The sequence below is a fragment of the Sus scrofa genome, chromosome 7 (assembly GCF_054392235.1).
Source record: "Sus scrofa isolate SSC_HxYL_T2T_F1_AM1 chromosome 7, Sscrofa_HxYL_maternal_Yorkshire_Landrace_v2.0, whole genome shotgun sequence".
In the NCBI taxonomy this organism is placed as follows: Eukaryota; Metazoa; Chordata; class Mammalia; order Artiodactyla; family Suidae; genus Sus; species Sus scrofa.
Genome location: NC_139389.1, coordinates 60715649 through 60727807, shown reverse-complemented (window position 1 = coordinate 60727807; position 12159 = coordinate 60715649). Strand labels below are relative to the sequence as shown.

Genomic DNA, 12159 nt, shown 5'->3' with positions numbered 1-12159 from the left:
ACCTAAAAGGTTATCTGTTCAAGAGGACTGAATAATAGCCAGAGCCGCTGTCTGGTATCCAGGACCCCACAATCCCCCTTCTCCCGGACAGATACAGGCAACGTTAGACTTTCCAGCTACATTCCACAGAGGTTCCTAGATGCCCTGGGATTATCTTCAGCGGGAGAGATGCCTAACGGTAGCTTTCACCTAGCTCTGTTTTTTATTTTTGTTGTTGTTGTTTGTCTGGGGATAATAACCAGTGCAAATCTGATTGCAGGCTTTCCCAGCCCCCAAACCTTCAAAAAGTCTTTCATTGGTTCCCGAATCAAACCCTCACAAACCTTGTGATGAAGGGTTCCTTCTCAGCTCCTTGTGCACCCCCTCCCTCCCCTCCGCCCTCTACCCCCACTAGCCTCTCAGTGCACTGGCAGGATGGGAGCGGACCTGTGTTGTATTTCTCAGTACACAGTGGGTAGAGACCAAGGCTGTCTTATTCCCTGTTGTATGAACAGCTCGAGCTCCAAGTCACACTCCCTCCCCACTGCAAATTACATCTCCGGATCTCCTTAAACAGGTCTTCAGCAACCAGGTGGTCTGAAGGGTGTGAAGTGCCTGATTGCCTGTGTAGCTTAAGAAAAATTTCTTTTCTGAGCCTGTTTCCTTATCTCTCAAATGAAGGGTTTTAACATAGATTGTATTTAAACATGCTGCTTGAAAGCTGGGGTGCCTTGAAGAAGAGGTATCTTTTTGTATGCTCCCTCTGTGCCCAACCTCCCAAAACACGCACACAGCATACATTACGTAAAAGTTTGTTGAATTGATACCAGTGTTTGTGGCTTCTACCTAGTGCTTGGTGCTTAAAGACCTCCATTAAATAACTATTGCTTAAATGTTTGATCTCACCACTCTTGAAAGCAGGAATCATGTATTCACTAGGGTCCTGATAACAGAAGACAGAATCTCCATTTTCAAGAGGTTCACAGATTAGTGTAGGACTCTTCATTTAACAATTTTTCAACGTCAATATGTATACAGGTGGAAAAGGGGAGGCAAGAGTGGTAATTTCGGGCTCTCGACTAGGTTGCTACCTTGATTGCCTGGGGTGGGAGGACGATCTTTTGACCTTTTCATTGGTTGTCGAGAGCCCTCCCTTCTATTACCCAACCAATCCCGGAAGCGCGCTGGAAACCATAGCTAGCCAATCAAAAGTGCCGATGGTGGCGCTAGTCTGGGCGCTGACCCCGATTCTAGTTCAGCGAAAAATGACGCTGTTCGGACCTTCCAGTGAGTGGGAGTGCCAGGCCAGGCCCCGGCGAGCCAAGCCCTACGGGTGCTGACCGTCGGCGGCCATGGAGGACGAGCAGCCCGATAGCTTGGAGGGCTGGGTGCCGGTCCGCGAGGACCTCTTCGCCGAGCCAGAGCGGCATCAGCTGCGCTTCCTCGTGGCCTGGAACGACGCGGAAGGCAAGTTCGCTGTGACTTGTCACGACCGCACGGCGCAGCGGCAGCGGCGGCGCGAGGGGGACCGGACGGGGCCCGAGCGCGAGCCCAAGCCCGTGCTCGAGGCCGCCGCCCCCCCGCCCAGCTGGGCGGGCCTGCTCTCGGCCTCCGGGCTCCGCGGCGCGCACCGGCAGCTGGCGGCGCTATGGCCGCCGCTGGAGCCCTGCTTCCCGCAGCTGCCGCCAGAGCTGGACGCGGGCGGCGGCGGGGCCTGGGGCCTGGGGCGCGGGCTGTGGACGCTGGTGTGGCCGGCACGCGCGGGCCCGGGCGAGGCGGCGCTGCAGGAACTGTGCGGGCAGCTGGAGCGCTACCTGGGCCAGGCGGCCGACGGCTGTGGCGGCTCCGCGGTGCGCGACGCGCTCTTCCCGGCGGATGGCTGCGCGGCGGACTGCGAGAGCCTACGCGAATTTCGGGAGCGGGCCCTGCGCGCGCGGCGGGACGAGGCGGGCTCACGGCTGCGCCAGGTATGCACCCACCGGGCGGACACCCGGTCCTCTCCCGCTCGGTTCAGCCTTGGGGCCTTTCCGAGGGTGGGGGTCCTTCCGTAGACCCTCGCGGGGAGGGGGCCAGTTTTTAGTGTGATGCACAGGAGAGCACAGTCCCATAGGTGCCCTTCACCTGTTGGGGAGCAGCTTGGGGAATTCTGAGGAATCCACATGGGGTCTAGTAAGAGGACTAAGTTACGGCAACAACATCAACAACCTTTATTCGCTGTGAGAAGCTGGGTAGGCCCTTAAACCATTCCGCTGAAGCTATTGGCGGAGCAGGCTGCTGTGATGCAAATACTAGAGGATACTGAAAGCAAAACTAGAGCTACCCTCTCCGTGTAGGAAATGACAACACGGACTAAATGTAAACAAAGCCAGGTTCTGTGCGTGAGCGGAGATCAGTAGTGGGGACAAAATGTTCTAGAGGATGAAGCGGCTTCTAGGAGACGGTTACATGGAATAGCCGATGGGACGTGAGCTGTATTCATCGGTCTTTAAGAGCAGCAACAGGAGTGCAATTTTAAGCTTGAAAGAGGTAATTAGAGAGATCAGACAATTTATTTTTTGAGTGGTAAGCTACAGAACTGAAGGGGATTCACAAATTCACAAAAGAGTTTAAGAGGAACTATGGCTCATATATCCACAGCTATCCCACACCCTGACTTGCCTCTATTTTGCCGGTTTCTCCCTAGGAGCCATTCTTTTTTGTTTGTTTTGTTTTTTGCTTTTTAGGGCCGCACCCGTGGCTTATGGAGGGTCCCAGGATAGGGGTCGAATTGGAGCTGTAGCTGTCGGCCTACACCACAGCCACAGCAACGCCAGATCCCAGCCGCGTTTGCGACCTGTACCACAGCTCAGGCAACGCCGTCGGATCTTGGACCCACTGAGCAAGGCCAGGGATCGAACCCTACCCCTCACAGAGACTACACTGGGTCCTTAACCCACTGAGGAAACTCCCTTAATCGGTATTTGACATTGATGCATTAAAGTTTAGAACATTCAGGTATCTTCAGCTTTGGTATGCTCTTATACTGTCTGTACTGGAGCTTTGTTTACATTTTGCCTTCTAGCTGCTTCGAGGTCACAAAAAAGCCAACACCATGGTGGCATTAATGGAAGTTTATCAAGAGGAAGATGAAGCATACCAGGAATTAGTTACTGTGGCAACCATGTTCTTCCAGTATTTACTGCAGCCATTCAGGGATATGCGAGAACTTGCGACTTCATGTAAGCTTGCTATTTTGGTACGTTTTCTTTATATTTTTATTTTATCAGATTTACTATTTATCATATACTCTTTCCTTAGTCACATTTAAGATTCAGTCTATGTTAGCACTTTGAGTTCACCATTATGTTTAGATAACCTTAAAGATATATCAAATTCGTTTTATTTTTTAAAATTAAAAAAAAATAAATTATTTACAGTGTGCCAATTTCTGCTGTACAGCAAAGTAACTCAGTTATACATATATATACATTCTTTTTTATATTCTTTTCCCTTATGGTCTATCCCAGGAGATTGGATATAGTTCCCTGTGTGGTACAGCAGACTTCATTGCTTATCCATCCTAAATGTAATAGTTTGCATCTACTAACCCCAAAGTCCCAGTCCATTTTTCTCCCTCCCCCTTTCCCCTTGGTAACCACAAGTCTGTTCTCTATGTCTATAGGTCTGTTTCTCTTTTGTAGATAGGTTCATTTGTGCCATGTTTTAAATTCCACATATAAGTGATATCATACGGTATTTGTCTTTCTTTACATAGTATGGGAATCTCTAGTTGCATCCATGTGGCTGCAAATGTTCTTTTTATGTTTTATGTTTGTTCTTTTTATGGCTGAGTAGTATTACATTGTGTATATGTGTATGTGTATATGCTCCACATCTTAATCCATTCATATGTTGGAGACATTTAGGTTGCTTCCATGTCTTGGTTATTATGAATAGTACTGCTATGAAAATGGGGGTGCATGTATCTTTTTGAATTACAGTTTTGTCCAGATATGGGATGGGAGTGGGATTGTTAGATCATATTTAGTTTTCTGAAGAACCTCCATACTCTTTTCCATAGTGATTGCACCAATTTATACTCCCACCAAGAGTATAGGAGGGTTCCCTTTTCTCCACACCCTTTCTAGCATTTATTTGTAGGCGTTTGTTTGTTTGTTTGTTGTCTTTTTGGGGCTGCACGCGAGACATATGGAGGTTCCCAGGCGAGGGGTCAAATCAGAGCTATAGCCACCAGCCTACACCACAGCCTACACCAGCAACGCTGGATCCTTAACCCACTGAGCAAGGCCAGGGATTGAACCCACATCCTTATGGATGCTAGTCGGGTTCATTAATTGCTGAGCCATGATGGGAACTCCTCTATTTGTAGACTTTTTAATGTGGCCACTCTGACTGGTATGAAGTGGTTCCTCGTAGTTTTGATTTGCATTTATCTAATAATTAGTGATGTTGAACATTTTTTCATGTGCCTGTTGGCCATCTGGATGTCTTCTTTGGAGAAATGTCTACTTAGGTCTTCTGCCTATTTTTCGATTGGGTTGTTTGGGATTTTTTGTTGTTGTTGAGTTGTATCTGTTGTTTGTATATTTTGGAGATTAAGCACTTGTCAGTTGCATCATTTGCAAATATTTTCTCCCATTTTGTAGACTCTTTTCATCTTGTTTATGGTTTCCTTTGCTGTGCAAAAGCTTGTAAGTGTGATTAGGACCTATTTGTTTATTTTTGTTTTTATTTTTCTTGCCTTAGGAGACTGACCTAAGGAAACATTTGTATGATTTATGTTAGAGAATGTTTTGCCTATGTTCTTATCTAGGAGTTTTATGATGTCAAGTCTTATGTTTAAGTCTTTAAGCCATTTTGAGATTATTTTTGTGCATGGTGTGAGGGTGTGTTCTAATTTCATTGATTTTCTTGTGGCTGTCCAATTTTCCCAGCACCATTTACTGTCTTTCCCATGTTATATTCTTGTCTTATTTGTCAAAGATTAATTGACTGTAAGTGTCTGGGTTTATTTCTGTGTTTGCTATTCTATTCCATTGGGCTGTGTGTCTGTTTTTGTACCAGTACCACACTGTCTTGATTACTGTAGCTTTAGAATAGCATCTGAAGTCTGGGAGAGTTATGCCTCCTGCCTTGTTTTTTTGTTTGTTTGTTTTTCCCCTCAGGATTGCTTTGGCCATTCTGGGTCTTTTATGGTTTCATATAAATTTTTAGATTTTTCATTCTAGTTCTGTGAAAAACATCATGGTAATTTGACAGGAATTGCATTAAATCTGTAGAATCCTCTGGGTAGTATGGCCATCTTAACAATATTAATTCTTCCAGTCCAAGAGCTTGGAATATCTTTCCATGTCTTTGAATCCTCTTTAATGTCCTTGATTAATGTTTTGTAGTTTTCAGCTGATATGTCTTACATCCTTGGTCAGGTTTATTCCTAGGTATTTTATATCCTTTGGTGAGATTTTAAAAGGTTTGTTTGTTTGGCCATGCCTGTGGCATGTGGAAGTTCCTGGACCAGGGATTGAATCCAAACTGCAGTTTCTGCCTGTGCCAGGTATGTGGCAGTGCCAGATCCTTAACCCATTGTGCTGGGCTGGGGGTCGAACCAAACCCACAACACCACAGAGACAACTGGATCTTTCACCCACTGTGAAATAGCGAGAACTATCCCGTTTCTGAATGTTAATCTTGTGTTTTGCTGCTTTGCTGAAGTCATTTATCAGATAAAGTAGTTTTGTGTTGAGTCCTTAGGGTTTGCTATATGTAGTATTATGTTATTTGCATATAGTGGCAATTTTACCTCGTCCCTTCCAATTTGGATACCCTTCCTTCCTTTTTTTTTTGTCTTTTTTTAGGGCCACACTGGAGACATGTGGAAGTTCCCAGGCTAGGGGTCGAATCAGAGCTGCAGCTGCTGACCTACACCACAGTCACAGCAATGCCAGATCCAAGCCACATCTGCAACCTACACCACAGCTCATGGCAATGCCAGATCCATAACCCACTGAATGAGGCCAGGGATCAAACCTGCATCCTCATGGATACTAGTTGGGTTTGTTACCACTGCACTCTGGGAACTCCCAACTTTTTACTACTTTTTCTTGTCTGATTGCTGTGGCCAGGACCTCCAATACTGCATTGAATAAAAGTGGTGAGAGTGGGCATCCTTGTCTTGTTCCAGATTTTAGCAGGAAGGCTTTCAGCTTTTCTTCTTTGATTGTAATATTGGCTGTGGGCTTGTCATAAATTGCTTTTATTATGTTGAGATATGTTCCCTTTATACCCATTTTGGTAAGAGTTTTTTTTTTTTTTATCATGAATGGATGTCAAATTTTTTCAAATGCTCTTGCATCTATTGAGATGATCATATGGTTTTTGACTTTTCTTTTGGTAATGTGATCTATTACATTTACTGATTTACATATGTTGAACCATCCTTGTGAATTTGGGATGAATCCCACTTGGTTGTGGCATATGATTTTTTTTAATGTGTTACTGAATTTGGTTTGCTGAAATTTTGTTGAGAATTTTTGCATCTATATTCATCAAAGATATTGGCCTACAATTTTCTTTTTTGGTGTTATCTTTGTCTGGTTTTAGTATTAGGATGATGGTGCTTTCATTGAATGTCTTTGGGAGTGTTCCCTCCTCTTCAGTCTTTTGGAGGAGTTTGAGAAGGATCAGTATAATTTCTTCTTTGTATGTTTGGTAGAATTCACCTTTGAAGCCATGTGGTCCTGGACTTTTGTTTGTAGTGAGTTTTTTGTTTGTTTATAGATTTTATTTCACTTCTAGTGAACGACCTCTTCAAATTATCTATTTCTTCCTGATTCAGTTTTGGTGGGCTGTATGTTTCTAGAAAGTTGTTCATGTCTTCAAGGTTGTCAAATTTGTTGGCATATAATTATTCATAGTATTACGATTTTTTTGTATTTCTGTGGTATCAGTTGAGATTTCTCACTTTTCATTTCTTTTGTTTATTTTGGTTCTCTCTTTTCTTCTTGGTGAGCCTGACCAGAGATTTCTGCTGCGTCCTGTGCTTCAGGCAACAGGAGGTTCTGAAAGAGGGATGGTGCGGTATACAAAACACACAAGACTCTTTTACATTTTATTTATTTTATGTATTTTGTTTGTTTTTTCCCCACATTATCATTCCATCTTTATTTTTATATTTTTAATTTTTTTATTGTTATTTCCCCCAACACACTTTTTTCCCCCACTGTACAGCATGGGGACCCAGTTACACATAGGTGTATACACAGTTTTTTCTCCCACTGTCTTGCTCCATTATAAGTATCTAGACATAGTTATCAGTGCTACACGGCAGGATCTCATTGTTAATCCATTCCAAAAGCAATGGTTTGCATCTATTAACCCCAAGCTCCCCAACCACCCCACTCCCTCCCCCTCCTCCTGGGCAACCACAAGTCTATTCTCCAAGTCCATGATTTTCTTTTCTGTGGAAAGGTTCATTTGTGCTGTATATTAGATACCAGATATAAGTGATATCATATGGCATTTGTCTTTCTCTTTCTGACTTACTTCACTCAGGATGAGAGTCTCTAATTCCATCCATGTTGCTGCAAATGGCATTATTTCATTCTTTTTTATGGCTGAGTAGCATTCCATTGTGTATATATACCACATCTTCCTAATCCAATCATCTGTCGATGGACATTTGGGTTGTTTCCATGTCTTGGCTATTGTGAATAGAGCTGCAATGAACATGCAGGTGCATTTGTCTTTTTTTAGGAAAGCTTTGTCCAGATACATGCTCAAGAGTGGTATTGGAGTTCCCGTCATGGCGCAGTGGTTAACGAATCCGACTAGGAACCATGAGGTTGCGGGTTCGATCCCTGCCCTTGCTCGGTGGGTTAACGATCCGGCGTTGCCGTGAGCTGTGGTGTAGGTCGCAGACGTGGCTCGGATCCTGTGTTGCTGTGTCTCTGGCGTAGGCTGGCAGCTACAGCTCCGATTTGACCCCTAGCCTGGGAACCTCCATATGCTGCGGGAGCGGCCCAAGAAATGGCAAAAAGACAAAAAAAAAAAAAAAAAAGAGTGGTATTGCTGGATCATATGGTGGTTCTATGTATAGATTTCTAAGGTATCTCCAAACTGTTCTCCATAGTGGCTGTACCAGTTTACATTCCCACCAACAGTGCAGGAGAGTTCCCTTTTCTCCACAGCCCCTCCAGCACTTGTTATTTGTGGATTTATTAATGATGGCCATTCTGACTGGTGTGAGGTGGTATCTCGTGGTAGCTTTGATTTGCATTTCTCTAATAATCAAGATGTTGAGCATTTTTTCATGTGCTTATTGGCCATCTGTACATCCTCCTTGGAGAAATGTCTGTTCAGGTCTTTTGCCCATTTTTCAATTGGGTTGTTGGCTTTTTTGCTGTTGAGTTGTATAAGTTGCTTATATATTCTAGAGATTAAGCCCTTGTCTGTTGCATCATTTGAAACTATTTTCTCCCATTCTGTAAGTTGTCTTTTTGTTTTCTTTTTGGTTTCCTTTGCAGTGCAAAAGCTTGTCAGTTTGATGAGATCCCACTGGTTTATTTTTGCTTTTATTTCGGTTGCATTGAGAGACTGACCTGAGAAAATATTCATAAGGTTGACGTCAGAGAATGTTTTGCCTGTGTTCTCTTCTAGGAGTTTGATGGTGTCTTGTCTTGTATTTAAGTCTTTAAGCCATTTTGAGTTTATTTTCGTGCATGGTGTGAGGGTGTGTTCTAGTTTCATTGCTTTGCATGCAGCTGTCCAGGTTTCCCAGCAATGCTTGCTGAATAGACTGTCTTTTTCCCATTTTATGTTCTTGCCTCCTTTGTCAAAGATTAATCGACCATAGGTGTCAGGACTCTTTTACATTTGAAAAGTGAGGGACCAGGAGGCACTCAGTTCTGAGGAATAAAGGGCCCTCGGCTTTAGCCCACAAGACTTTTTTTAGGGAAAGTGACGTGTTTGGATTAGTGAGCAAGAGCAGACATAGGGAGTGGTGAAGCTGTCTCTTAGTGAGATTTAGGGAGACTACCAGCAATAAAAGTCACAGGTGTATACATCTAGGATATAGTGCAGCTGCCTAAAGAACAACATAGTTAATGTATAAACCCCTTATTTTATTTTGACAGGAGACCCTGCACTTTAGAACTCTGTGTCAGCAGACATGCTTATATGGCTTTTGCCATCACAAGCATTTCTTGGCTTATCGTGCACATACCAAGTTTGCTTTCTGCAGAGTTCTACTTCCTTTAGACTGATAGTCTTATAGCCTCAAACACATTCTTAAAAAAAAAAGTCTATATTTTCTTACTCTCTTTCCCCACATTTTATGATTTTTATGATCTTTTCTATGTCTTCATGTTTACCCTTTTGCTCTTGTGTTCATCATCACTTTCACAAATAGGGTCTCAATTTTTTTTTTTCTTTTTGATCTTCATACTGGCTTACTTAAATCATTACTTTCCAATCATGAATTCCTCCTTTTGGTATCTTCTTGCTGCTTTTCTCTTTAGAGGAGATCTTCCAACACTTCTTTTAGGATAGGTTTAGTATTGCTGTATTTATTTATTTGTTTATTTATTTATTTTATTGCTTTTTTTAGGGCTGAACCCATGGCATATGGAAGTTCCCAGCCTAGGGGTTGAGTTGGAGTTGCAGCTGCCGGCCTACACCACAGCCACAGCAATATGGGATTTGTGTCTGCAACCTAGACCACAGCTCAAGGCAACACTGCATCCTTAACCCACCGAGTGAGGCCAGGGATCAAACCTACATCCTCATGGATACTAGACAGGTTTGTTACCGCTGAGCCACAATGGGAACTCCTTGCTCTATTCTTTTAATTTTTGCCTGTTTGAGAAATTCTTTATTTCTCCTCCTATACTAAATAATCTGGGTAGTGCTCTAGATTGTAAAATTTTCCCTTTCAGAACTTTGACTATATCTTGCCATTCTCTCCTGTCCTGTAGCATTTCAGTAGAGAAATCAGCTGATAGACTTATGGGGGTTCCCTTGTAATTAACTGTTTTTCTCTTGCTGCCTCTAAAATCATCTCTTTAACTTTTGCCGTTTTTATTATAATACGTCTTGGTGTAGGTCTGTTTGGGTTCATCTTATTGAGGACCCTCTGTGCTTCCTGTATCTTGACATCTCTTTCCTTCTTTAGATGTGGGAAATTTTGAGCCATGATTTCTTCAAATATACTTTCAATCCCCTTTTTGCTTTCTCCATCTGAAATCCCTATTATGCGTATATTAGCATGCTTTATATTATCTCATAAATCTCTTATATTGCTTTCATTTAGCTTTCTGTCTGCTGTCCTGATTGGATGATTTCCATTATTCTAACTTTCAAGTCATGTATTCTTTCCTCTGCATTATTCATTCTGCTGTTGGTTGCCTTAAGCTCAACTTTTATCTCAGCAAATGAATTTTCTAATTTTTCTTCACTCCTCCTTATAGTTGCTAGTTCCTTTTTACAGTAATCTACATTCCTGTTGCCAGCCTTTCTTAATTCCTTCAGTATTTCCATCACTTCCTTTTCTTTTTGAACTTGGTGTCTATTAGATCAAAGGTGTCCATTTCATTGTTTGCTCCTTCAGGGGATTTTCCTATTCTTTTTACTAAATGGTTCCTCTGCTTCTTTATTTTGCTTATACTTCTCTTATTCTGTGAATTTAGGGAAAATGCTTATCTACTGTAGTCTTAGAGGGCTATTTATTTATTTATTTTTGCTTTTTAGAGCTGCACCACAGCATATGGAAGTTCCCAGGCTAGGGGTCGAATTGGAGCAGTAGCTGCCAGCCTACACCACAGCCACAGCAACGTGGGATCCAAGCAGCATGTGGTACCTACACCACAGCTGATGGCAATGCTGGATCCTTAACCCACTGAACGAGGCCAGGGATCAAAGCCACATCCTTGGGAATCCTTGTTGGGTTCATTAACCACTGAGCCACAAAGGGAATTCCCAGGAAGGCTATTTATATGCTGGAGCATCCCTGGGTAGCCTGTGTGGGTTCGTGATTGTTTTTGGTGTGAGGACTTCTTTTGGTTTGGATTCTTGCTGTCTCTTTCCTCCGAGGCTTTTTTCCTCTTGATGGGGTGCATATGGTCAGCCTGTGCACACTCCCAGGGAGGTGGTGGCAATGGGTGGTGCCAGGTAGCTGGACCCTAGGCAGCTGTGGGCCACACCCACCTCTGGAGTCCAAGATGGCAGTGGTGGTTTGTGTCCACCCCCTTCGCTCATATGAGAGCTGCCCTGCTGTATGAGAGCCTGCCTGCGGAGAAGGAAGTTCCTATGGCAGTCCTGCCCCCTCTTCTCCCACTCCCCATCAGTGGCACCTTGCTTCTCTGGTGGACCCAGGCCGCCTCCTACACTCCCTCAGCTGTGGCGCACCACTCCCCAGCCCCCTCAGGCATTTCCACACAGCCAGCTCCAGCCCTCTCCCCAGGCCTGACCTCTGAAACCCGAGCCTTAGCACTAAGGCCCCACCTGCCCCAGCAGACTGATGTCTCAGGTGGGGGTGCCCTGAGCCATGGCATGACCATCTGTGGGGCTCTTTCTCAATTTTGCTCTCCTCAGACTGGGTGCTGTGCTTTTCTCCGAAGCTTTGAAGTTCCCCTTCTGCCCTGGCTGAGCTCCCTGCCCATCAGGGGGCCTCCCAGTGTGCAGACGCCTTTCTTCTTCCACAACTTCCCAGGAGTGCTGGTCCTGTCCTGACTCCTTTTTCTCTTTTTTTTTTTTTTTTTTCTTTTATCATACCCCGTTATGTGGAGATTTTCTTGCCCTTTTGGAAGCCTGAGGTCTTCTGCCAGCGTTCAGTAGATGTTCTGTGAGAATCATTTTACATGTAGATGTTCTTTTTTGGTGTATTTGTTGGAGCAGGTGAGCTCCACATCCTGCTCCTCTGCCATCTTGATCTGATCCTCTGATTTATTTATTTATTTATTTTCTTTTGTCCTTTTAGGGCTGCACCCACAGCATATCGAGGTTCCCAGGCTAGGGGTCCAATCGGAGCTACAGCTGCTGACCTACACCACAGCCACAGCAATGCAGGATCCAAGCCGCGTCTGTGACCTACACCACACCTCATGGCAACGCCGGATCCTTAACCTACTGAGCGAGGCCAGGGATCGAACCTACAACCTCATGGTTCCTAGTTGGATTCATTTCCAC

The 12159-nt window shown here is 44.1% G+C and overlaps 1 protein-coding gene across 2 annotated transcripts in view; it reads left to right on the top strand.

The window, feature by feature from the left end:
* The first annotated feature begins 1236 nt into the window (after positions 1 to 1236).
* WHAMM (WASP homolog associated with actin, golgi membranes and microtubules) overlaps positions 1237 to 12159 on the top strand; it is a 31431-nt gene continuing 20508 nt past the window's right edge. The window contains exons 1-2 of one of the 2 annotated variants that reach the window (XM_001927315.6): positions 1237 to 1946; positions 3041 to 3214. In XM_001927315.6, coding sequence (XP_001927350.1) covers positions 1332 to 1946; positions 3041 to 3214 — 789 coding nt within the window. In that variant the 5' untranslated portion in view covers positions 1237 to 1331. Of the gene's footprint in view, positions 1947 to 2360; positions 2506 to 3040; positions 3215 to 12159 lie in introns of those variants that run through there. The other variant, XM_084968517.1, reaches the window with a different exon arrangement.